General features: G+C 37.1%; 1 protein-coding gene across 1 annotated transcript in view; it reads left to right on the forward strand.

The window, feature by feature from the left end:
* Positions 1-25,738, forward strand: part of OCA2 (OCA2 melanosomal transmembrane protein) — a 188,637-nt gene that overhangs the window by 92,110 nt on the left and 70,789 nt on the right. The window contains exons 15-18 of the mRNA XM_069876050.1: positions 494-626; positions 14,088-14,235; positions 15,809-15,866; positions 16,741-16,849. Coding sequence (XP_069732151.1) covers positions 494-626; positions 14,088-14,235; positions 15,809-15,866; positions 16,741-16,849 — 448 coding nt within the window. The remainder of the gene's footprint in view (positions 1-493; positions 627-14,087; positions 14,236-15,808; positions 15,867-16,740; positions 16,850-25,738) is intronic.

Genomic DNA, 25,738 nt, shown 5'->3' on the forward strand with positions numbered 1-25,738 from the left:
AGTACTGACATATAATGTTTTTATTGTAGAAGGATATTTGTGAGTTTAGATGAATACCTGGTTCTGATAGAATTGTTTTAAGAATCTATTTTGTCATCAGTTTAAAACAAAAGCTAGTCATTAAAATTTAATTATTTCTGTGATTCAGTGTGATACAAAATGAATTTACAGTGATCAAATTGAAGGCTAATGATTTAAATGGGTTCTTTTGTTTTGTTTCCGTTTGTGCTTTTTTTTCTCCCATCCATGTCAGGAACACTAAATGTATTTCAGAGTAACTCATAATGCTATTTTTTTGTTCTCTGAATCTCATTGTGATGTGGCTTGTCTCCTTGAAACAGATGAAATACAGCACATATTGTACTTGTAACTTACTTTATTGCTTTAGATTTATTATTGTTTATTAAAGTACAAATAGTTGAATACTTATCTCTGTAGATAATATAGGAAAATAACTGATTTTTAATCTAGATTTTAATTTTTTTTTCCCCAGGGACTGGATTTTGCGGCCTTCACAGGGCATATGTTTGTTGGAATCTGCCTTGTTGTTCTGGTCTCCTTTCCTTTCCTCAGACTTCTTTACTGGAACAAAAAACTTTACAATAAGGAGCCAAGTGAAATTGTTGGTAAGTGGGAGTGTTGAAACATTTTTAGTTTCACTACATGAATTTGTGCTAAAAAGTAACTGAATAGTGCCTACAACTATGTTGTCTTCAGATGGAAGTACTCACTTTTCTTCAGTCTCTGAACATTAATTTTTTAAATAGTGATGTAGATTTTATTTTTAGTCACGATATTTTATGACTATTAGAAATCAGTGCTTTTCTGGTGCTAAGGTTCAGGTGTTGACATGAATGATTAAATATCTCTCAAATTTATAGGGATATCTTGTATAGATTTGAATAACAGGTTCTTCTGTATCACAACAAATAACATCTGTTCAAGGTGCTGAGTTCACAGCCTACCTTTAGAAATATCCTAGGTTTGCCTTATGACCAGTATAGTGCACTGACACATTCCCTCACTGCTGGTTTTCTTCCACTGGATTTTTTTTCATCAATCTTCCTACTCTGTGGTCAGTGAAGGACATTTCATCAAAAGAAGAACTTTCCAAGTTCTTTCCAGCTGTGGCTTTTCCAAACTTAAATGTCCCTGCTGTGTAATTTTTTATAATTCAGTAGGACTCAATCTATGTCTTTTTAAGGTTGATCACCTCAGTAGTCTAGATAAAGCTGTTTCAATGGCTGCTGAGTATGTTGGCCCCCTTTTTTCTTTACACTTTTATGCCTTTCTGTTCAGCAGTTTTGAAGTTTTCGTCGTTTTCAATAGTGAAAAAATAATAACACTCAAATGTTCATGATTTCTTTACAAGGTAAGAAATAATTTACCAACTACAATTTCTTAGCAAGATTTATAGTAAGATACGTGAGTATAACTGTTTCCTCACTCACATTGATGTTTTTTCCACTTTTGTCTGCGGAAGACTTAGGATCCAGGCTTCCACTTTACCACACAAGAGATGTTTTCATGTGCTGTACATCTTTGAACCTGTGTGTGGGGTCTCTTAAGCATGGGGAGGACAATTTTTGAATAAGTTGGTTACATTTGTAATCTGTGGAAAAAGATAAACCCTTCTAAAGACTAATACAACTGTCTGCAATGAAAGATATATATTGCAGCCCCCCAAATTGTACTTCTCTCTTTTGAATACGAGGAGAGTCCAAGGTGACTAACCTCTATCATTCTATGATTCTCACTCAGTGACAGAGATGTTCAAGATGGGTAGATAATTCTGGCAAACTGAGTACCGCTTGTAGTGACTTGCCCTTTTTTTCCAGGGAAAATTAGCTTTTGAAGTAAGATTTCATTAAAAAACCAGAAGTGATACTACTCTCCACAGTGGATTCATAGAATCATAGAATGGTTTGGGTTGGAAGAGACCTTAAAGATCATCTAGTTCTAACCTCCCTGCCAAGGGCAGGGACACATTCCACTAGATCTGCTGCCAAAGGCCCCATCCAACCTGGCCTTGAACACCTCCAGGGATGGGGCAGCCACAACTTCCCTGGGCAACCTGTGCCAGTGCTTTCCCACTCTCATGGTGAAGAAATTCTTCCTTATGTTTAGATTGTACCATGTCTCTTGAATCCCATTTAATAGAATGGTCAGAGAACTGTACTCCCCCTGTACTCCACCTGAGAACAGTACTCTTCCTGTACTTGGCACTGGTGAGACCGCTCCTTGAATCCTGTGTTCAGTCCTGGGCCCCTCACCACAAGAAGGATGTTGAGGCTCAGGAGCGAGTCCAGAGAAGAGCAACGAAGCTGGTGAGGGGGCTGGAGAACAAGTCTTACAAGAGAGCTGGGGTTGTTTAGCCTGGAGAAGAGAAGGCTGAGGGGAGACCTTATTGCTCTCTACAACTACCTGAAAGGAGGTTGTAGAGAGGAGGGAGCTGGCCTCTTCTCCCAAGTGACAGGGGACAGGACAAGAGGGAATGGCCTCAGGCTTCACCAGGGGAGATTTAGGCTCGACACCAGAAAAAGATTTTTCACAGAAAGGATCATTGGACCCTGGAACAGTCTGCCTAGGGAGGTGGTTGAGTCACCATCCCTGGAGATATTTAAAAGATGGGTGGATGGGGTGCTGAGGGGCATGGTTTAGTGGTTGATAGGAATGGTTGCATTTGATGATCCTGGAGGTCTTGTCCAACCTTGTGATTCTGTGAAAAGACTTCAATGCTTAGGAAGTTAGCTCTTGTGCAGACATTTGGTTTTAAGGAACTTGAAGGCCCATTCAACACAAGGCACACTCAGCTCTAAGGGCCAAAGCCTTCCCCAGTATTAAGAACCAAAATGCTTTTGAGATGTTTCAGAGGTGATATCAACTGGCTGTTTTCTAAGAGAATTAAGGAGAATTTTCCTTTCATATATTTTTTCAGTATGAGAGATGCATTTTCATTCCTGGACCAGTGCATAAAAGCTGAGGCTTTCTGTGCCCTTAGAGATTTGATCTTGAAAGCAAGAAATGAAACAGTGAGCTCAGACTCTGAAATGCATAGATATTTCCCTGTGACACTACAAACTAAGGTTTTTCAGAATCTTCTTTTCCTGCCTTGTGCCAGGGAAGGTGCTGCAAAAAGCCCTCCTCAACTGGTAAATAAATCTATTGACTATATACTTCTGGGTCAAAGAGAGAAAAGACTTTATTTACCATTAGATAAAGAAGATGGGACACTTCTGTCTCATCTCAGTTTACACTACAGCATTTTCCATTCAAGAGCTCGAAGTTTATCTTGGGTGTCAAGGATACCTTCAGAGAAAGTAAGTCTCTGAAAACGGGCAGTGATAAAATGCAGAAAGGGATTCTTTCCTCTCATAGCCGTAGATGTGCCTTAAATTTGTCAGTTTTAAATAATTGAAGTTGAGGTCTTTTCTTGTCTTCTGAGGGCAGGCATCATTACCTAAAAGAAATATCCATAAAAAACTTAATAAATAAGCATTGTGAACTGTGTATCATGGGTGAGTGATTTTCCTGCTTGTCTGGTCAAAGTTACTACCTTGAAAACAGGTGAAAGAGATATCAGATAAACAGCACTCACTCCAAAGTTGTCTCCAGTTAACTACTGAAATGCATAATCTGAACATGTGAGGAGCTGGCTCATTTTCCTATTGCTCCTCTCTTTGCACTGGTGGATGAAAATTTGTACATGAGCTGTCAATGTATACACGCAACCTAGAAAGCCAGCTCTATTGTGGGGTCCATCAAAAGTGTGGCCAGCAGGCCTAGGGAGGTGATTCTGCCCCTCTACTCTGCTCTGGTGTGACCCCACCTGCAATACTTGGCCAGCCTTGGAGCCCTTGGCAAAAGAAAGACATAGACTGCATGGGCCACAAAAATGAGGGATGGAACATCTCCCTGTTGAGGACAGTCTGAGAGAGCTGGGGTTGATTCAGAGTAGATAATAAGGATGAGAGTGATGAAACACTGGAACAGGTTGCCTAGAGATGTGGTAGGTGCCCCTACCCATCCTAATGGAAACATTCAAGGTCAGGTTGGATGGGGGTCTGAGTAAGATGGTCTAGTTGATGATGTTCCACTCACTGCAAGGGATTTGGACTGGATGACCTTTAAAGGCCCCCTCCAAGTCATACTGTTCTACGATTCTACAATTCTATGATTCTGTATCAAAATGCTAAGTACAGAACTAGTTCCAACCTGTTCTATGCAGGACTCAATAATGAGAACCCTTTGTGGAAGAGATCATCTTTGGGAAAGGAATTATCTTTTTCTTGGTGAGGAAAGTAACTCTTGCAATCTCTCAGATAAAACCCTTCATAATTATACATCATAAAAAAAAAGTAATTTTCTTTGTTGGCTGGAATTATATTATTAAATCTTTGGTATTCAGTATTTTTTGTAACTTCCAAACTTTCTTATTCAAATAGGTTTAATTTGCTTTTATTCTTTTCTTATTTTCTAATAAAAGTCATAGTTTCATGGACATTTCCGTGAATAACTAGAGCTATTGTATGCTTAAATTATCTTTAAAAGTGCAACCTTGCAAGGTGTATTGAGATGAATAATATCTAAACAGTCAGAAAATACATTGTGCCATCTTTGAGCAATTTTGACTCTGATATAATAGCATTATTTTGTGAATATACATTTGAGAAAATAAAATAGTTATTTTTTTCTTTCATCTATAAAATTTTTGGTACTTGTTTTGGATTTTTAATAAATGAAGTATGCATAACAATGTTTTGATTAATTTGAATAATACAATTTATTCTTTGACATAATATTTGTGCCACTGAAACACTGTAAACTTTTAAGAGACTATATTTCCCTGAATTCATCTCTCAGTAATCTTTCTTCCTTGCAGCTTAGTATGTTCAGATATAACAAACTCCAAATCGGTATACTATGTGCTTTTTCTTGTAATTAGCTGCTCCTCCACTGCTGTGAAGCTACTCAGTATCTGCTTAATTAGAGCAAGTACTAAATTTTCTATTGAAATTTTCTGTGAAAGAGGAAGAGAAAGCAACAAACAGAGCTCAGTTAGGAGGTAGCTATTGTAGTCTGGATTTGCAGAATGTGGTCCAAGGTGCTTTCAGGTTTCCTTCCACTTCGGGTTGCAGTGATTCTGTGATAACTTTGAACAGCTTGTTTAAACCAGCTGTTTTAATCAGCTAAATACCAGTCTTCCCTCAGCCTGCCCCCAATTAGCAATTAAGCAAGATGTATGAGACTTAATTAATACATTGTTCTCCCCATAATTTTTCACTGCATGCCATATGCTTTATGATTTTATTTTTCCTGTTGCTTTGGGCTACATAAATTATGTAGAATGGATAAGCACTAATTTTAAGAACAGATAATACTGTTGTTCTGATAATAAATCAGCAGATTAATTCAAATTGTGTGTTACCAGTGTCTTTAAATTGTTGGCTTTCAGACTGTGCTATAGCACCTGTAAAGCAGAAAAAACATGCTTTTTCTCTAGAAGCCAATATCTACCTGCAGTAACTCGAAGCAAGGCATATTGCAAAAGAAAAAAGAATCTGAAGAACTCATGCATAAGAGAGAAAATTAAATTGTTTTTACGAATGAAGAGATATTTTGAGGACTCTTTTTTCCGTGCTACTTTTAGCTAATAAACCTGTGCCTTGGTCTGTGTGATGCAGAAAAAGATGCTAGGATTAGAGTAGCAAGTTAAGGATGTTTAAAAAGAATATACATACTTTCCTGAAAGAATATACAAGGGGAAATGATAATGCATGAGTGTAAGAGGAATTAAACTTATTGTTCTCCACGCCCAAGCCCCAAAACTTGAAACCAAAGTTTTTACTTCCCTTAAGGGTTAATACATTATTTAATCCCCGGAAGCATGACAATACACTGTTGTTTCTCAGCTATCAAGCTGTGGAGATGTGGACCCCTCAGTGTTGGGGAAGGTTGCTGTCCCAAGGACAGTGAGTGGATTTAGGTGCAATGCTAACTAGTAGTGTTGCTATTTTTTCCAAAGAAGAAGGAAGAGCACGACAACTGATTTGGCACCAGCTCCCCATTTCTCCTGTGTTGTATGCTCCAGTTCCTGATTGTTTCACTGACTGAAAGAGAGACCCACTGTTGAAACGAGAGTAATGCTGCCAGGAGAGGGGGGAGAATATTATTCCCTCTGGTGTAGTTCACTGTCTGCAGCAGCTGGGAAAACACTGCTATAGTAATATGATAGTCAGTATATAAAGCCTACAACAGAAGAGATTTTCCAATTAATCACAGAAATGTGTAAAGTGCTTAATGTGTGAAAGCACAATGCTGTTTCCCCACAATGTGAAACGTGGTAACCACATAAATGAGTGAATCTGTTTCTTTCTTCCATGTGGATCTTTACAGCTGCTTCTGTAATAGAAGATAAATGAGAGGAGGAGGGCAAAAAGAGATACAAAACTGGCAATGGAAATGTAGAAAGTCTAGGAGAGGAAAGAAGTAGGGGAGTGATAATTGAGGGTTGTCAGACATGTGCAACTGACAGAACTATGCTGGCTGCAGACTCAAGATGTCCAGGCATTGTTCCTGGACTTAGAGTAAGTGTTGCTCATACCACGCTTCATTTTGCATGTCAAAGTCAAAGGGTTGATGCAGCTAAGGTGAAGGTCGAAAGAGACAACAAAATAAAACTGGAAAACTCTTTTAGCACTTAGTGTCTGGTGAGTTTCCCCCTCTGTGCTCCATAGCGACTACAAATGTCCGCTGTAGTACTTTGTGCTGCACAATTGACCAAGCACAGAGTTCACCAATTGTAATTGTAGCTAAATACAAAGTGTAGCTCAGTGCTGTCTTATTTTGTCCATGTGAATCCCCTTACTGTTGCAGCTCTGAGATGCTGGGGAAATGGTCTCCAAGGCACGTGGCTGTGGTTAAAGGGTTAACCGTTTTGTTGTTTTCTCAGGGCACGGGATGCCCTGGTGGCCTCTATGTCCTCTAACAGTCATGCATGTTCTCTAACAGTCATGTGTGCCCTCACACCATATCCTGCGGTGTGATGGACAATCTTTCAGTTTAACGCTGGAGACGTGACATGGCTGTCATGACTTGCAAGACAATGGCAATGCTGCTTCAGGCACTTTGGATTTGAAAAAGCCCACATAAAATAATAATAATAATATCCAGGGTCACAAGGAAACCACAGGGGCACAGAGGGGACCAGGGGCAAGGTGTTACGTAGCATCAGTACAGCTACTGCCTGGGGTCAGAGAACAGTCCTTAGCCCTATTTCAGTTAGTAGCATATTTGTATACATAGGAAACATTTCTTGCTAGAATCAGTGAGAGGTATGTCAAGTACCTAGCTGGACTACATACATTGATAATTTCAGTCCTAAGGTGCGTCTGTACCTATGTAGGTACTTCACTAACAGCCAGTGAGGAACTACTGGCATTTTTATGTGACTTGAAAGCAGTTGGCCATCCTCACTTGAACACTGGTTCAGGTGAGAAAACTAGCGGGCAGATTATGCAAAGAATAATCTTCAAAGAAAGGGATATTTCAAGATATTTTCAAGCATCCAACTCCAAGCTTAGTCTGGATGGCAGTTTTGCAATATGCATTGCACTCTACTGATAAATAAATGGAAATATATAGGAAGCATTTTTAAAGAACAATGTGGAACAGGATCCCCTCCACCACCCACACCACCTTCTCTGCAGTCCAATTGTATATATTAAAAATGACTCATTAACATTTTAACTTATATTGTGAATTATAGCATGCTAAAGTAAAAGATGGAGGTCTCTTGGGAATTATCTTCAGATCTAAGGTCATATCTTTCTAGTACATATTATATATTTTACTTTAAAGAACTGTAAGAATTTCAGGGGCTGTGGTCACTGCCTTATGGTCACTGTGGACTTTGTGTATACTCCTTTTTTGGATAATACAAGACCCACAAGGATCATGGTTTTATGTTTGCAAATATGGAAAATAAAATCTGTCTTTTATTATTTCCGCCTTCAACAGTTTTTCTAACGATCAGAAATGATAAGTGTGGTTATTTTATACAGATTCAAGATTTCTATATTCTTAAACATTTTAGATATATTCTTAAACATATTTAAAATCCTGTATATGTCCTTTGTACTTCTTTACAGTTGATGGAGTATTCCCCTCGGAAAAAGGAAAATATTGTTCAGTCTTTTCTTGTTTTGAGATGATAAAAATAGTATTCTAACATTGCAGAATAGGAAATATGACAACCTCCTATTATTTGCTTAGTGAATTGATAATATAGCCATCACAAAAAGGAAGCTGTAGTATTACTTTACCTGCCTTGTGCAGACAGTATAATTCACTCGCGTTTTGAATCAATAGAGCAACACTTCACAATTTTACTGTACACATTTCCCATGGAAGGAAACAGTACTGAAACATCACTGATATGAGGTAAAATCTTAGGAAGTGTTACCTCCAATTCCTTTTGCAGCCCTTTTCCCCCTGGATTTTTGTATGCATACCACGACAGTAGAATGATTACACCAATATAAAGTAGCTGGCAAGACCTGGCTTTATCACTGACAGTGTTCTGATGAAGCTATGACAAATTTTTTTCACTTTGCTCTGATAGCTCTGAAGCTGATAAGATTTTCCTGATATACAGAATTAAAGAAAACAATTTATGTTAATGTAACATCTTCACTGTAACCATTTTCTGCAGAGAGCTTTTACTATGATGATGTTTCAAATAAAAGTGACCTTGAAAGATTTTAAAATTATTATTTATCAAAATGAGCTGAAATTATTAGTCATAATTTTTAAATTTAAACCAGTTGTTAAAAGATATTGTGAGTCTGAAGCATGCTTAATTATTTTGCCCTTCATTTTGCCCTCTTAAAAGCATTAGACAAGGCACTATCTTTTTGATTATGGGAGTTGTCACCTTGAAGCTGTGTCTAGTTTCCTTAATAGGACTTTGGAAATATCATTTGTTAGCAGCTGCTTTTTATTTTTTCTTCTTTTTTAATTTTTACTTTTCCTTGATATTTTCAAGACCTCAGCAGTAGTTATGTTTGGTGCAAAACGCTTAATGACTGGAATATATCTATTCACTTTTCAGCAGTGAACTGAACAGAGATTATGAGATTTGTACTTTAATGGAAAACATTGGCTAAATTGTATTTTGTTGATAAATCTTACAGTTTGAATAAAGCAGAATTATTTTTCTAAATTTCATCTAACCTGATGAAAACTTCCTGAAACAAACTACACTAGAGTATTAGGTACTTGATTCTACTTCCTATGACCCTGTGTCATTCTCAGTGTAACAGAAAAGAATATTGTGGTCACATTAAGCGATTGCTAATGAGTGCACCTTGAACCTAGATGTAGTCAGATCTGTGCTTTTAAAACATGGGGAACGGCAATAGAGTAAACTAAGGAGTAAAACCACAAGGACTGAAATAACTATGTGCTGTAAATCTGACTTATCTAAAGATAAGAACAGAGCCTGTGTCACCTGAGAGAAATCCCATCCCTTGTTCAGGGACAAACCAACCAAAAAGTAATATGTCTTCATAAACCATCCTGAAATGTTATGAGAAATCTAACTCTCTAATATCTGAAGATTACTCCAACTGAGTGCTACATGGCCATCATAGAGGTATTAAATTGACTGTTCCCTTATGATATGCTGGGGCAGGCTTGCGGTGTTGTAGATTCTTTCAGTAGTTAAAATTACAGGGGGAAACGCAAAGCACAGTGAGGAAAAATTCCAGTGATGTTTTGAAAGAGAATGATACTTTCTTTGCATCTTTCTGAACAGCCATAACTCCTGGGGTTGCTGCAGCCTGCCCCATCTTGCCCAGAAAACTCCTGGGAGGTGACTTAAGTGTGTGGCACGGTCTGAGCTCTGTAGTTTTGTTGTCCAGGCTCCAGCTGCTTTGCTGCAAGGATGAGGATGTCCTGTAAATCCTGTGCAACAGATGCAATCCTATACTGGGCATCTGAACTGCCATAAGGTGACCAAACAGGGCCCCAGCTGCTGGGCTGTGAGTTGAAGAGCTTATATAAATGCTCTGTATTGCTTTATGCAGCATCATGCAGATTTCTTGCATTCCGTGGCAACTATCTAGCTGAATAGGGCAAAGTGTGTTTTGTTGTGTTTTTGAAGTCCCTGCAAAATTTATGTTTCTGCTTACCTTTACCTATGGTTTATAAACTGGATTACTCAAAGGAATAAAGACAAAGACATTTCAGCTATTCCTTTATTTATTTTTTCCCCAGAATGAGATCCTTATGCCCCTCTCCTGGGAGAGAGGCATTAATTGTTAAGCTGGAATATCCTTTGAGTTGAATTCTTCCTACACTTGGTTTCACCTTTCTGAATTACTTTCTGTGCTTCTCTAAAAAAGCTTAGAGGATTTATTGTGTAATATCAGGGATATTAAAAATTACTAGAAGTTATGGGTATTACTAGATTAAGTTGTTATTCATGGAACTTAATTTGCTTTTTAGTTAACACTTAAAAGAGATTTTCTTGTTCTGAGAAGTTAGTTATGAAGAATAATTTCTTTACTGATAAAAGTTAAGGTATAATAGCGAGTGGAGAAATCAAAAAAACATATTCAGAAGGACATGCTTTGCATCTTGTTAGTCACAGACCAGCAGTGGAAACTTGTGTTGCTTGCAAAAAGGTACTTAATATATTTAGTGCACTTGCAAGCTAAAAATTGCCATTTTATGGTAATTCTTATAATCTCATCAAAGTTGGTCATGCACTTCTAAGTATCTTCAATTAACAAGACTGGCCTCTTCAAACTCTGAGGCTGGGAATTAATTACACTCAGTTTTTGAGGATGTCTCCTTTGTTATTGGCAGTCGGGTGGAAGCAAATGTGATCACTCTAAGTGAAAAATCAATCTGACAATAACTGCCAGATTGCAGAAAGAATATGCATTTTTAAATGAAACAATATTTTCTAAAATGCAGAAAATGTTTCATGAAATGTCAGAGCTCAAGCTAATAGCTGAAACTCCATTAAATTCCATAGGTCCAGGATATCTTATTTGTGGACTCCATGGTAATATATGACAAATGACAAAGCTAGAACAGATTAGTAGCATAGGGTTTACATGTTTGTTGCTCTTTTGTTTGATCCTAGAACGAAGGTAAAAATTATTACTTTCTTCTTGCAAATGGACTTTCTGGGAAAAAAAAATATTGTGAAATAACAGCACTGGGAATATTGCTCTGCTGCCTTGTGGGCTGTATGAATGTACCATGTTCACAAAGATTTTAGTATCATAATGATCTGAATTACCTCTCTGAGCTGCACATCTCCTGTCTTCTTTTACTCCAGATAATTGCATACTACACTTCGCCTTGCTTATACCACTTCAACTACTGCTACTACTGTTGCAGTTAAATGTTAATTTAGCTGCTTTAATGATAAACTGCCATGAAAGGTAAATGTCACACACGCCATTTCAATAATTAGCAATAGACTAGGAATGGTAGGATAAACTAGTTAGTAGGATGATCCACCCTAAAGCCAACCCTGCAAAACCCTGGCAGATTGGCTTTTGTTGGATGTGTGAGTGGAGTGTGGAGTGAGCTTGCTCTGGTGTAACATGACCATTAGATCCCATCTGAGGAGGGGACAGGAATTTATGAACATGGGGAAATGGATGTGAGGCATTTCCATTCAGGGGCAGTCAAATGGTCTGTTTATGCTGCCTCAGCCATAATTTCAAAGTGATTGATAAGACCTTGCAGCTGCATTAAGACCTTGTCCGTGATGTATAACACACTATGTCATAAAAAATAAGATATTCCCAAACTCTAGAGATTGCTGCCTGAAAATAGTAAAAGTATAGAAAGGCCCAAAGGATTTTGGCTGGGTTCAGGATTTTCACTGACTTCAAGGGTCCTGCATTGTATTTCCTTCAAAACAAAACCTACTATTATTACTTATGTATCACCTGCTGCCATAACGGTCTATTACAACGAAAGTGCACATGAAAGAGAAAGAGGAGAGACATATGTGGAATGACTTAGAAAACCTCCTTACAAATTTTTACTGCAACAGGAGTCACAGTGTAAAAGATGCATTGACTGTTCTGTTTTTCAAAGGACATTTTGCTTTGAAGTAAATTTCACAACATGTGGGTGCCCACATCCTTGGGCTGTTTAGAAAATTAGTGACTGAACAACCAAGCATGTACTTGCTGTACATGAAGGCAAGGCCAAAACCATATGAAAGCATGCATGTACTTTTTTGACACACACCAAAAAGCACCAGACTGACCTCACTGAATGTGGAGATTAACCCTGTGGCACTTCAGACATGGGGCAGGAATGTGCAGCACAAGGCATAGTGCTTTCCACTCTGTGGGTTTGTTTGTGGCATGCATAAAGTCATGCTAGCTGCCTCTTTCTGAAGGAGAGTAGATAAATATTCTTTGTACAAAAATACCCGTTGGAGATCTGCATCTTGGTTACATGATGAGAGATTCAACTTTCCTTCATTAGTAAAACCCTAGGTGAAATTTCACTTGGAAAGGAGGAGGGATTTGCAGACAGGATCAGAAAATGCATTGCAGAAAAGAATATCAGTAAGCAAGATCGCAGACACGATAATCTTGCTTCATACAAATTTGCCAGGGAAAAAATCAAAACCATGTTCTTTCTCTTAGACTGTTGATGAGAAACACTCCCAAATCTACTGTCCAATTGACCTGAAAATTGCGTGAGAAAGAAATACAGAAAGGACCATTCACCGACTGAGGGTATTCTCCCTCCTCACCTGCTTACATTAAATACAAAATCTCTATGTTTTTCAGGTTAGGGCAGCATGTAGGATCATAGAAATACTTCTTTCACCCCAAACGGCTCAGGAAACTTTTGAAAGAAAAATATTTTGCCTGAGGAGTTGCACAGAAAAGTGTGCAAGGAAGCCACATTCCAACATTTCTCTGTCTTGTCTTGCTCATCATATGGGAAAGACCAACCTCCCAGCTCACAACATCTTATTATATGTTAAATATATCAGACATATATTTTATATACATGGTGCAGGGACTTCCCCATCTATTTCGTAGCATAAGATAATTTGCTGATTGAACAAGGATCCTAAAATACTAACCTCTGAATTATTGATGCGCTGTCTTGACTGACATGAAATTCAAGGGAACAGAAGAGAAGGCTGAGGAAACATCCTATTGTTTCATCAGGAAGCATTTGTGCAGACAGTTTCTGAATGAATATCTGACTTTTATTTTTTTAATGACTTCCTGGAAAATCCAAGCTGCTTTTTTTTTTCCTCATGTCCAGTCTAAAATCCTTCCTGAACAGGAACACATACTTTTCAATGATTCTCCAAGGCCCTGACAATACAGGAAAAAAATAAATCAAAAAGTGTTGAAAGTCCTTACAAGATTTTAGAGACCGACTTTAAGTGTTAATCAGTCTGACTGTACTTAGACAGGATCAGATGTCATTCAGGTCTGCATTCAGGTGATGATAGCTGTGTTTATGAAAAGCAGTAATGAAGAATTAAATCCTCTTAGAAACCTTTAAAATTGTGATAAATGATATTTGTGAGTAAGTGTGGAATTTCAGTTTAGGCTTACATTGATAAAATTGCTTGTATGAATGTAGAGTTAATGGAAACTTGTTGTCCATTCAATACAGTGAAGGAGCATTTGCCGTAATTCCCAGCTACAAAAAGGCTATTATCTTGTTAGCAGTATAATAATGTATATTGGCTGTTTATTTTCTGATGAAATATGAATGTGATACAATTTTAGCTGTAAAGCTTGTGGAAGACATTTGCAAGAGTTTGAAGACAATCCTACTTTTTCTCTGGAAAAGGACTTAAATATTAATTTATTTAATTTTTTGAAAACTTTTGTATTTATTTTTTTTATTCCCCTCAGCTCTGCAAAATACATAGTAAAAGCAATATAAAATTACAGGGATACCATTCTGATAATTTTAAATAACTTTGAGTCCAGAGCATATTTTGTATTTTGCATCTCTAGTTTGATATGCATTATACCTGCCTTAAGATAAGTGATTTTGCTTCGTTTTAGAGCTGAAACATGAGATCTATGTTTGGAGACTGACTGCACAGCGCATTAACCCAGCCAGCAGAGAGGAAACTGCTGTGAAATGCCTCTTGATGCAGAAGGTGCTGACCCTGGAGATGCTCTTGAGGAAGAAGCTGAGGACGTTTCACAGGTGAGTGAGGGCTGATGAGTCTTACTCCCTTCTCCCGCTCATCTTAGTCTACGGCCAGGAACGATACTGTGGCTTTGCTAACCTCAGAGTTATTACTTCTGTTTGCTTAAATGAGCCAAAGACTCAGTAATTTTTAGGCACAGCTAAAAGTGAAGTCTTTAGGGATCTTTACTGGGAAAAGACTTCTGTTTTCAGTTATCTCTTGATTGGATGCATGTTGGGACAGATATGAAGTGCCACTCTCCATCTCAGTAAAACACAAGGTTTTTTAGAACAAAACTTATATGTAAGGCCTGGAAAACCAGTGTTGATATGACCTAAATATAAAGCCCTAGGAATTACAGGTAGTTTTGTTTCAGAAAGTTCACAAGTATTTCATTAGACTTTTCCCTGCAATAGTGGCTTCAGTGTAGTAAAGTGTTGTAATTTTTTTTTGCTGAACTATTCAAGTGTTCTTCAGTGAACTGTTGAATTTGAAAAAATATGTCACCAGTGAATTAATCTTTTTAAAATAATTTCATAATCTAATCCTCAGTGTGAACCTGAGTGCAGGGTTAATTAACTATTTATGTATAGAAAAGAAATTGTTTTTATAAAATAAATCTTACAAAATTGTGAAACTTATTTTCTTTATGTTCCACAAATAAAAGCTGTTATGCTATGAAATTTGGTGACTGAGAATACTAGTTATAAACACTCTGAAAATGAATTGACTAAAGTGAAACTGAAATGATTAATTGTTATTAATAAATATGCTACATAGGCAGTATGAGCAAGAACATGTAAATACAATTTCTTTAACTATTGCAGTAGCAGGAGACTTTTTTACAGAATTCACTGATATCGTGCATTTTGAATGAAGTAACAGTATTACTACTTAAAGACAAAAGAGACTGTCAAAATCACCTTTTAAAAAGATTACAACAGATTATCAGACTTCATGACACTCTAAAGATGACACTTCTGAAGTATAAATAAAAATTGTATATGTGATTTTGAAAGTCAGGATTCCTCCAGCACTGTACATTTACAGCAAAGTAAAAATTCATTAACATTTACAACAGTGCTCCTGAACTGTAAACCCCAAGGCTTTTTGCTGGAGGTCTGACTATGCTTATAACACAATGAAGTTAATCGGATCTTAAAAACTTCATTATGAAATGCAAATGTAAAATATATGTGTTCTGACTTGTTGATGTTTGCACATGACCCTTGTTTTATCGCAGGAGGCCATACATCAGCTCCTGAAACTATTAAGGGGACTACATATTTCATATAGGCAGATCCTATACTGAGGTTTGTGCTCTGGAGGCTACCTGCTTCCAAGCCTGTGGAACTGTTCATGAATCAAGGGGTTTGTGTATAAGTGGAGTGTGTTACAAAAGTGCAGTCTTAAGTGAATGCTCATGGGAATTTTGCTGTTGGCTGTAAGAAGGCCATGGCTTTTTTGTGGTATGAGTTACTCTGTACCAGGGAAAGGTTGAACTATATATTATGAGAGAGATTTAAGCCAGCACTCTTGGCAGAGATCTAATTTAACTCTGGAAAAAATGCAGGTGTCATTTTCTTTCAGGCAAATTTCACAAGAAGATAAAAACTGGGAAACAAATATTCAAGAACTCCAGAAAAAAGTAAGTAGATGGAAATTTTTGTTTCAGTAACAGAGTACGTGGACTCATGCCTTTATACAGAGAATGTGCTTTGAATCCGAAGGGAACGTAACATCTCTCATGATGGCAGAAATGCTGGCAGGCAGGCTGGTTTCTCAGTGGGACATAGTTACTGAACCACATTGTAAGGTTTTGGTAGGTTTTATATTTCTATTCCTTAGAAAAATGTCATTTAAAAGATCAGTAAATGATTCAGCAGTGTGTTTTTAAAATTTTAATACATGACCAGAAAGATTCAGAACATGTCAAAAGTTTGTTTATAACCATGATGCATGATGATAGAGTACACTCTTGCTGATGTACCAAATACAGACTGATTTACTACACTGTGACACGGGTGCTTTATTATTCAAGTGGAGATGCTCGGATAAATCCTGCTCTCCTTGCTGTGCACACATTAACACCACTTAAGTCTTTATGCTGAAGCTGAGTCTGATAAGGTGTAAACTTTGTCATGGGCTTAATTTCATGTTACATCCTCTCCACCACATGGGCATCACTAATGAATCCAGGCCTGTGTCTGGGAGTTCAGGTCCTTGACTGGGACATTACTATCCTGTGCGTCACACGGAAACAGAAGAAAACCAATAGGATTTCTTGTTAGGTTTTACAGTTTTTTTCTAGGTGTTGCATAAAAGACAAACTTCCAAAGAACAGAGACTTACTTGTATTTTGGTAAAGCTTTAAACTGTTTGAACATTTCTTTTTATGCTGAAGAGCAATATACTATACAAGAACAAAAGTTTGTTCTTCACATGTACTTCTGGGAAATCTATGCATAACAGATAGCTACTTCTTTAATACAGTTATTAATTTTTTTTCTCCCTGTCTACAGCACAAAATAACAGACAAAATTCTTCTCGTCAAATGCCTGGCTGTGCTGGGATGTGTTATTCTTATGTTTTTTCTCAACTCATTTGTTCCGGGCATCTACCTAGATCTTGGTAAGTTTCATAGTTTTGCTCTATCTGGGTAAAACAAACACACCGCTTCTTCCCTGCCCCCCCCCCCCCCCCATATTTTTCTGAGTCTGGATCTTTTCAGAAAGCCCTTTCTCATATGTCACTGGTCTCATAATTCCACCAGGTTAATCAGAGCAGCCGTTTCTCAGAACAGATTTGCAAAGGGCAGTCACATCCCAGTCACCCATGGAGTAATAACAGAGAGAGCCCATGACTGCATTTTTCTCACTTCCTAATCTGTGGAAGCTGGCTAAACATTCCAGAATGAGCAAATTTGACCTTGATGTCATTGCTCTGTAGGTTTGAGTGATTGACCACGATGCATTATGGTAATTAGTAAATAATAATTCTGTGGAAAAACAAAAAAATAATTTGGTATTATTTCCTAAGCATAGATAACTCTTTGTTCAGCTTCCAGTCTCCATTACTTTATCACTAGAATACGTAATTTCTCAAAATAAAATCAGGAAGACATTGTCTATATGTATATGCTGTATGTGTACTATCTGTGTATATATCTACACATGCAGATTTTTATATAGATATTTCTATACTAGAATAAGGATAGGCTCTGCATATCTCAAAACCAGAACCAAACTGAATCTCACATTTACCTTCTGAAGGACAGCCATAAAACCTACCTGTGCATTGTCCTACATAAAGTTAAAAATATTTTTTTGACTGCTCAATACTTGAAAGTTATGGAATTTCAGATTTATGTTTTTTCACGCAGTCTGAATTCCCTCAATGTTTATGCTCATGCCAGTGGCTGGAAGATGCAAGAGTCTTGAAGAGAAATAACTCATAATCAATAAATTATTGATTGAATAATCACATACACAGATACTATGTTAAAAACCTATTTTTATTATGCATGACATATGGGTAATTATAGCTGTACAATGGTGATCAAGTTGTAAACAAGACCTTCCATATCTGCTGCTGCTGACACGTCTGGTAAATTAACTGGCTTAGAAAAGTACCAGTAACAGAAGGCTGTTCTCTCTGCTGAGGCCTAGGAAAACATGTGTTGCATATTGGTGGCACCAATGGGAAGATAAGGGCTAGTCTGTATGGAGCAACATATTTTAATAGGTACAGCTTTGCTACTAAATGCATCTGTTCCAGGAACTGATCCCCAGCTGTCAAGCCTTAGAGGTACAGAATGGCTTGTGTTTACATTCTTCAGACTTTGACCCTTCAGAGCAGACTGGACATATCTCCAGCACAGAACTTCGCCCTGTGTTTTCCTCTTGACATTGTATGCATAGGTTAATTAATTTTTAGGTTCACAATGAAGGCGGTTTTGTAGTCTAGCAGAGACCATGAGGCTGAAGCCATGTGTTGCATTGCCTGGTACGTGTGATGGAGTTTGAGAGCATAAAGCCATCTGGGATAATGTTGGAGTAACTATAAAGGTTAGAGAGATACAAACCCGATGCAGACTCATCCATGCTGCTTTTTGGCGGTGAATCCTTGAAATGAACTGCACCTTGGTTTATTTTTATCTCAGATGAAACAAGTTGGGTCTTGTCTGGGAGCAAAGCAACACCTACAAAAGGGGTACTCTGAGGGACCAAGAGCTTGTTGTACACTTGGGCTAAGCAGTTATCTAACACCCAGCAAGACTTTGTTGGTATAGAGTGGAGTTCCTGGTGCTCTGGAGCAGTATGAGGTTTGGAAAGGGGACATGTCAGCCAGGCTTTCTTCAGGTTTTCAGGCAGTACAGCTGCTGTGGCAGCTTCCCTGTTCCAGAGTATTTCCTGTGGAAATGCACAATTTCAGCCAATAAAGACTATTGGTTGTTAAGAATTTAAAAGGTATACTGATGTAGTATATTCACAAAAGTGCTAAGGTGTAGAAAGATGCAGAAATTGAAAACACTTGAAGGCATTTGAAATCACAGTGACTAAGAACATAAGGAAGGAGTTCACATCAGCTATTTAAGAAATCAATTTTCATCTTTACTTTTCTGTATCAGATAAGTGGGCACTGAATCATGTAGGATTTCTTGAATTAAACCCAACATCTAAAAGAGTTTTCAAAAAGCCACAAGCAGTCAGTAAAGACCACATAGCACTTGTTGCATATGCTCCTGATGAGATATTCTTCCAAAACTACAAAGTAGTTTGAATCAATAGTAGAAGAAAATTAATAACTGATGATTGGTTTTGTTTCCCTACATTATGTGAGTAAAATAAATGCGAAATAATGGCATGGTTGGCATAACAGGCTTCTGTTATTCACTAGCTGATATTCAACTGCAGCCTTGAAAGTAAATTTGGGCTTTATGTGTTCTGTGTAATTTCTCCATTTCTGTAGTCATGGCAAACTTGTCAGATTAATGAAGATATCTTATTAAAGTATATGCGTAAATTCTATCAACAATTAATGGCACCTGCAAACCTATACTGAGATCTCACTGGTGATTCCTGAATCCCACTGTCTCGTTGGTAAATGTCACTTATTTATTAATACTAAAGTAGTGCTGCTGTGAATCTCTATGGATAGTAGTCCTTCCAGTGCATGGAAATGAATTTCCTAAAATATGGTATGTCTTCTACTCTGATGGCTTGGGTAAATTGGTTCACTATATTTTTCTCATGAAAATGGAAGTAGATTGTAGTTCAGTGTTTAATTTTTTACCAGAATAATGTTTTATACAGAGGCTGAAGTGTTAGAAATCTAATAAGTTTTAATTGCATTTGGTAGAGTGAATTAGAAAGATTATAGAATTCTTTATCCGTCCCCAGCCTTGATACAATTTTTTCTTATATGAACTTGGAATCATTATTATAATTTGAGGGAACTGTCATTTTAATTTAAACAATAAAATTTGCATACTTAGCTGCCTCTTAAATGCAGAAGGCTTTGTTATTTAGTTTTCTTGCACCTGTTCATCAACTTCTTTAGTCTAATTCTATGAAATATCTGTGTTAATGAAAGATTAGTATTGAGACTTTAAATAAACACATACAACAAACTTTAAGGCTTCTACAATGCTTTCATTTGTCTCCATAAGATTTTACTTTATTGCTGAAGTGTTGATAAAGCATCTGATAAAAGATAACAAAAGATGATAGTAAAGCCCCTTTGAGGACTGTACCTGGCTCCTATTTTGACTTTAACTTTTAGGTAGGCATACCTAGAGCTTTGAACTCTAAGGAAGTCCTCAAAAGAGACAGAAGATTTTAAAAGTAGAATAAAGCAAGACTTTGTTGAAATTTGAACTAAATTTTTTTTTTTTTCAGAGGGTGCTTAAACTGACTTGGTCAGAAAGAATACACAAAATAAATTTATAACCTTTCCCTCTGTTTCTGTGGGACAGGTCCTTCTCCTTTGGTTTGGTTGTAATCTGTTCAATGAGTTGCTGAGCCGCTGTAAACTCTATGCAGTTTCTTCTAGTATCCATGAAGAGACACCTATCACCTATGTGGTCCTGCTTTTGTTTGCCCCTCTTAGTGGTCTCTGCATGCAATGCTGACTCCTTCACTCTTGCTCTCTTCCACCTCTGGACATCCATTTCCCAGGATCAGGCTGAGTAGTTTCTGAGGCAGGGGAATGTCCTGCCCTCCTTTTAAGGGACTGCAACAGACTCTGCTGCAGTCATCTTCAAGACACTAGGTGCAAAACCAAGAGCAAACAAAAGAGAATGCTGCGAGTTTCAGAGAAGCAATACTACCTTTATTTTGGCTGCAAACTGCTGTAAGCTAGGAATGTACGCCAGAAGAAATACAATTGCATGTTTGTCTCATTTGTATATTCCTTCCCACATTATTGATACTACTTTCCCTGTTGGAGACAGGACTCCTGGGTAGGTGAACCTTTGATATTGTCATCTATGGCTGTTCTCATGTTCCTTTGATAAATTATTTATGCAAGGGGGCAGGGAGAAATTTTTGGACTCACTGAATTCTTCCATGATTTAGGACTGCTGTTTGTTCCAGCCCCATCAGGAGACAGAGTTTCAAATCATAAGCCTTGAGGTGGCTATCTTGGTTTTTTATGCTTCTGCAGAGTGGTTATATCTTCACACTGTTGCCTGATCCTATTCTGGTTCTTTTTTGTTCTGTGAATGTCTGATCCTCAAGACATCTATGTTTAAATTAATCACCTTCAGGTGCTCTTAAAATCATCAGGGTGGAAGTGATCAACAGCTTTGATTCATATGACCTGTTTTAAATCCTAACTCATGAAATGATTTGCCTTACCCTACGTCACTTCACTTTTTCTATGACATCTTCTCAAGCGGTACTAAGTTTTAGTCATAGATGCTTAAAAAGAAAAAACAGTTAGATGGACATCTGGATTAATAATTTATTATTTGGGGATTTTGCTTCTAACTAGAATCAACTTTGGTATTATTAACAAAGGCAGCATTAGCAAAACCAACAAATTCACAAAGTTTTAAAAAATTTATAGCTTTATTCTTTTACCTAAATAACATGATCACTGTGACCTTTCTGGGTACTAGGGTAAGTTCTATAAGTCACCACTCCATGTCACTTCTGTTAGGCAAACATCCTAGGTCTAAATTTTCCCCGTTGTTCTTTCCCTACAGCTAAAACCCCTCAATCTTTGCTGACAATGGCTGTCTTATTTGGTGAGAACTCATTTATGTAGCTAAATCTAGTTTCTCTTGGAAAACTCTCTTCTGTATTCACTGTGGTTTAATTCCAACTGTAAGCAAATTCTGCAGCAGATACATTTGAGGATATGAAACTCATTTTGCTATTTATCTTAACTAGTTGTATCTTGCTTCATTGAGGTATTTGAAAATTGAGACTGAAATAGTGGAAAAGTAGGGAAATACTTGTTTTCATTTGATTTAAACTGACTTCTGTTTGTTTGGTAGGGCATGATTTGCAGAGTGATTTTTATTTCATTGCCAGTCAATTAAGGGAGTAATGTGTTGAGTTGCTCTGGATACAAAAGGCTCCTGTTGTACTGTCACTCCTTAGGATAGCAATTGTCATATTTTCTGACTCACTTACATAGTTAACTGACCATGTGTTGAAATTCACAGGAGAAATTAAATACCTTAATGGGAAAGGGCTTCAGCAAAACAAAACAAAACACTCCCAAATTGTATCTACAGAAAATGCTATGCAAATTATAGCAAAAAAAATTGTTTTAACCTGCAGAGAGGAGTGTAACCTTAAATTCAGGAAGTGGACTGGGTCTGAAGTTTCTCCCGTATAATTTCTCTTGATTTTCACCTTGCATTTGTTGAAGTGGATGTACATGATTTTCAGCTTGCGCTGTAATTTACCTAGGTAAATCAATAACTGTAATAGGTTTGGGGCTTAGTGGCACTTGTCCAGTAGCTTGCTTAGTGATGAAGAAAGAGCTGCACTTAACTTGCTTAAATTTGCTGTTGAGTCATAGGATGTCGGAAGTTCTGTATTGATATTTGCTTGGCTTAAAAACACTGAAGCTATTTCTCCATTACTGCAGCCTACTAAGCCTAAGATTTTCACAACTATCTTAATCCATCTTCTTTTCTGCAGCATTGTCAACACGGAATTCACTGCAGCAATGATTTTTCCATAATAATTTTGAGACAGATTGGCAGGGTCAACGTGTGTAACATATTTTGCAAGAGTTAACAGTGCTGCAAACAATGACAGAAACTTGAGAGATCTTTTGCTAAATTATTTAGTGTAATACAGTAAAATAGAGCTATAATTGCACAGATGAAATAAATGCATTCTGTGTGGTTTTCTTCTGAATATGCAGCGTAGGAAGCTGCCTAAGATCTCTGATAAGATTTCCCTGCAGTTTTTATCTGGTATGTGCAACAGAGTGTGTATGTGCATTGGAACTTATGCTAAGAGGTTTCTTTAGAATGGCAAAAAATACTTTTTAAACTTGAACCACTCTCCCACAGCTCTGTGAGAGATTTATGAATGGTCCTGGAGAAGCAGCACAGGGCTGAGAAAGGTGTGGACAGATCCCATTAGTTTGAAAGGGGTGTCAATACTGAAGCATCCTTAAGGCTCTTATTTTTACACTTTGAATTGTTATTCTGAAACTTTTATCTACTATCAATGAAAAATGGATTAAACTGTGTTATGCCTGTATGATGATGGAGTTGTATAAATCTGCCACTATTTACAATTAATAGAATAATATGTGCAGAAACAAACTCAGCTCTCAAATTTTAAGTGTTTGTACCCATAGAGAGGGAGGAAAAGAGAAAGCGTTCATATTTTGGAAATGTTTGGTTTCAAGTGGACTTGTGTGACAGATAAAATTAAAGGTTCATTATAGAGCTACTCAATGTTACTGAGATTTTCAAACATTTTATAAAATGTTTGGAAAAACATATCAATTTAATAAGATGTTGTGTAATGGTTGAGTGCTTAAGAAAAAGACAATCCTGGTGAGACAGACAGCTATTAAGCTATAAAAACTGGCAAATGACATAGATTTAAGAAAACACAGGCTTAATGCCCAAACCTACGTTGTTAAATTTAGCATGTCCTATATTTCAGATCTTATATTACTAGAACCTCAGTGTAAAAAGTGCACATTTGCTCTTTAATTAGTCATTGAATCTAACATTTATCTTCAGATTATCTAGAATCTGTGATATTCATCATTTTTAGCTGGGGAGAACTCATAGATATTGACTGCTAAGTATCTGCTCAAATGATACTCAATTATCATCTGTATTTCTACCTGTCACAAAAAATATTTTTTCTTTTCTTATTTCCCCTTGTATATTTTTTTTTTAAATTTTGTAAACCTTTCCAATGTGGTTTATTAAATTAAGGAAGCAGATGCAAAGCCAGGGAAACAACATTTATGGATGTTTTCTATGCAAGTAATAATATCAGCTTGAATAATCTGTGGTTGCCTGCAAATTCCTTCACACGTTTCAGTGAAGTAGATAGTTTTGTTCCCCCAAGAATTTGGATTAGACATGTATTCTCTGTGTACAGCAGTAGGCTCCCATTTCTAAAGTATCAGTGGCATTGTTATGCTTGTGATATTGTGGGCAAAAAGAATATATCTTGAGCTAAGAATTCCTTGCTAGTCTGATTAAAAGTTGTGTCAGTGTACACAAAAAACCCCAATTAGTGTTAGTCTTTTTAGGATAATACTAACACAGTCCAAATTATCTAATTAATACAAAATAAAACTCATTGAAAATATACAGTTAAAACTCTTACATATAAAAAAAGACAACCCGCAAATACTCGCAGTATTTACCATTTATATTCTGATGTTAGGGTCACCCATTCATGCTCTGCAAGGTGCTAGGGTTGACAATTTTAGGCTTTTTTAGTCACAACAAAATGTTGATATCTTCAGGTCTTTGCTGAGATGAGCATGATAGGGCTGCCTTCCTCCTCTTTCCCAGGAGGTGAATATGGTTTATGTTGATGGTTTCTCCCTCCTTGTGCTTGGGTTTGCTTGAGCCCATATTTATACATTTTCTAGAGCAAATTTTTCAAATTTGATCTTCAGGTCTGCATTAGATCAGATTTTATTGTATGTGTTGTGTTGTATGTATGTTACATACTTGATTCTTGTCCTTTTTGCTACCCCTAAAATAGGTGTTGGCCATCTGCTAAGTTTGCTCTATCATCTATAATTAACCACTGTTATATTGCCTTTGGTATCACCCTATGTATCACATTTTAACTGCAATTACTCATTCTGTGCACTCTTGTCTGTCGCAACTTCTTTCTTTTCTAACTGTTTTCCATTAACATTTCACCTACATGAAGCTGATACACTGCTTTCCATGACTGAAGCGGTTTCTTTAGTTCCTGATGTGATAATGGTAAATAGAGCAACACATTGTTAACATCTGACAAGTGTGTCCAGACTAATCTGGTAAAATATTGTAAAATTAGAGCCATTCTTCTAGACATTCCTCTTTGAATGCTCTCAAACCTTTGTGGAGACCCTCCTACGTCCTGCAGTTGTGCCTTCAGTGGCTAGTCTACAACCCTTTCCCCCAGGTGGTTATCAGCTACAACTGTCAGTGGAATTTGGCATATTTGTCCACATTTAGTGCTCTTTGCCTCCCTGCTCTTGCTTTATTTGTCTACTATTCCATCTGTTTTGGCATGCAATTGTGTTGATTTAAGTTGTTTAGTACTTTACATCGAGATCAAGAAAAACACTGCATGGAACAGAGTTGCTGGCCTCTAAGTATATAGCTCGGAGATTTGGTTGCACCATGAAGACAGAAACTGTTGTTTTAAAATGAAAATGAACATAGTTGTAGCTAAGAGTTTTAATATATCTTCAATTCATAGTTATTTAAAAAAAGACCTGGTGCACTGTAGATGAATATGAGTCAAAAATACCTTTGACAACTATTTTGTAATAGCGATGATGTTGGAATGGAGCTAAATTTAAGCAGTCATCATTGACTTGGACTCAGAAAATCTGGTCCAAATCTTAGTTTTTTTTCTCCTTTGCAGCATAACGCTTCATTTCTGAAAATAGAATTCTTCTTTCTATGATCCTTGCAGCCTTAAATTCTCTCAGGATAGTTTTCAAAAGAATTCTGTCCTTGAAATTGCATAGTTATCTTTATAAACATACAATTAAGCATGGTAAATATCCTCTGTCCTTCTAGCTGCCTATATACTTGAGGAGAAAACCTTAGAATTAGCAACAGTTGTATCTGCCAGTGCAGCTTTTGTGCCTTATTGCTTACTTTTAGAGAAGTTGACCTTTCCTTGATCTTGATATCTGCATCTTCTCAATTTACTTTTGGTTCACAAGAGTCAATAAGTCTGTGACAGTAGATTGTGTTTGTTGGCAGTGACCTTTACTGAGATAATTCTGTAAATTTTATAGACTTATGTATTGGTGCGGTATGGACAGCTGTATATCTGTCAACAC

The sequence above is a fragment of the Phaenicophaeus curvirostris genome, chromosome 1 (genome assembly GCF_032191515.1).
Source record: "Phaenicophaeus curvirostris isolate KB17595 chromosome 1, BPBGC_Pcur_1.0, whole genome shotgun sequence".
NCBI classification, from domain to species: Eukaryota; Metazoa; Chordata; class Aves; order Cuculiformes; family Cuculidae; genus Phaenicophaeus; species Phaenicophaeus curvirostris.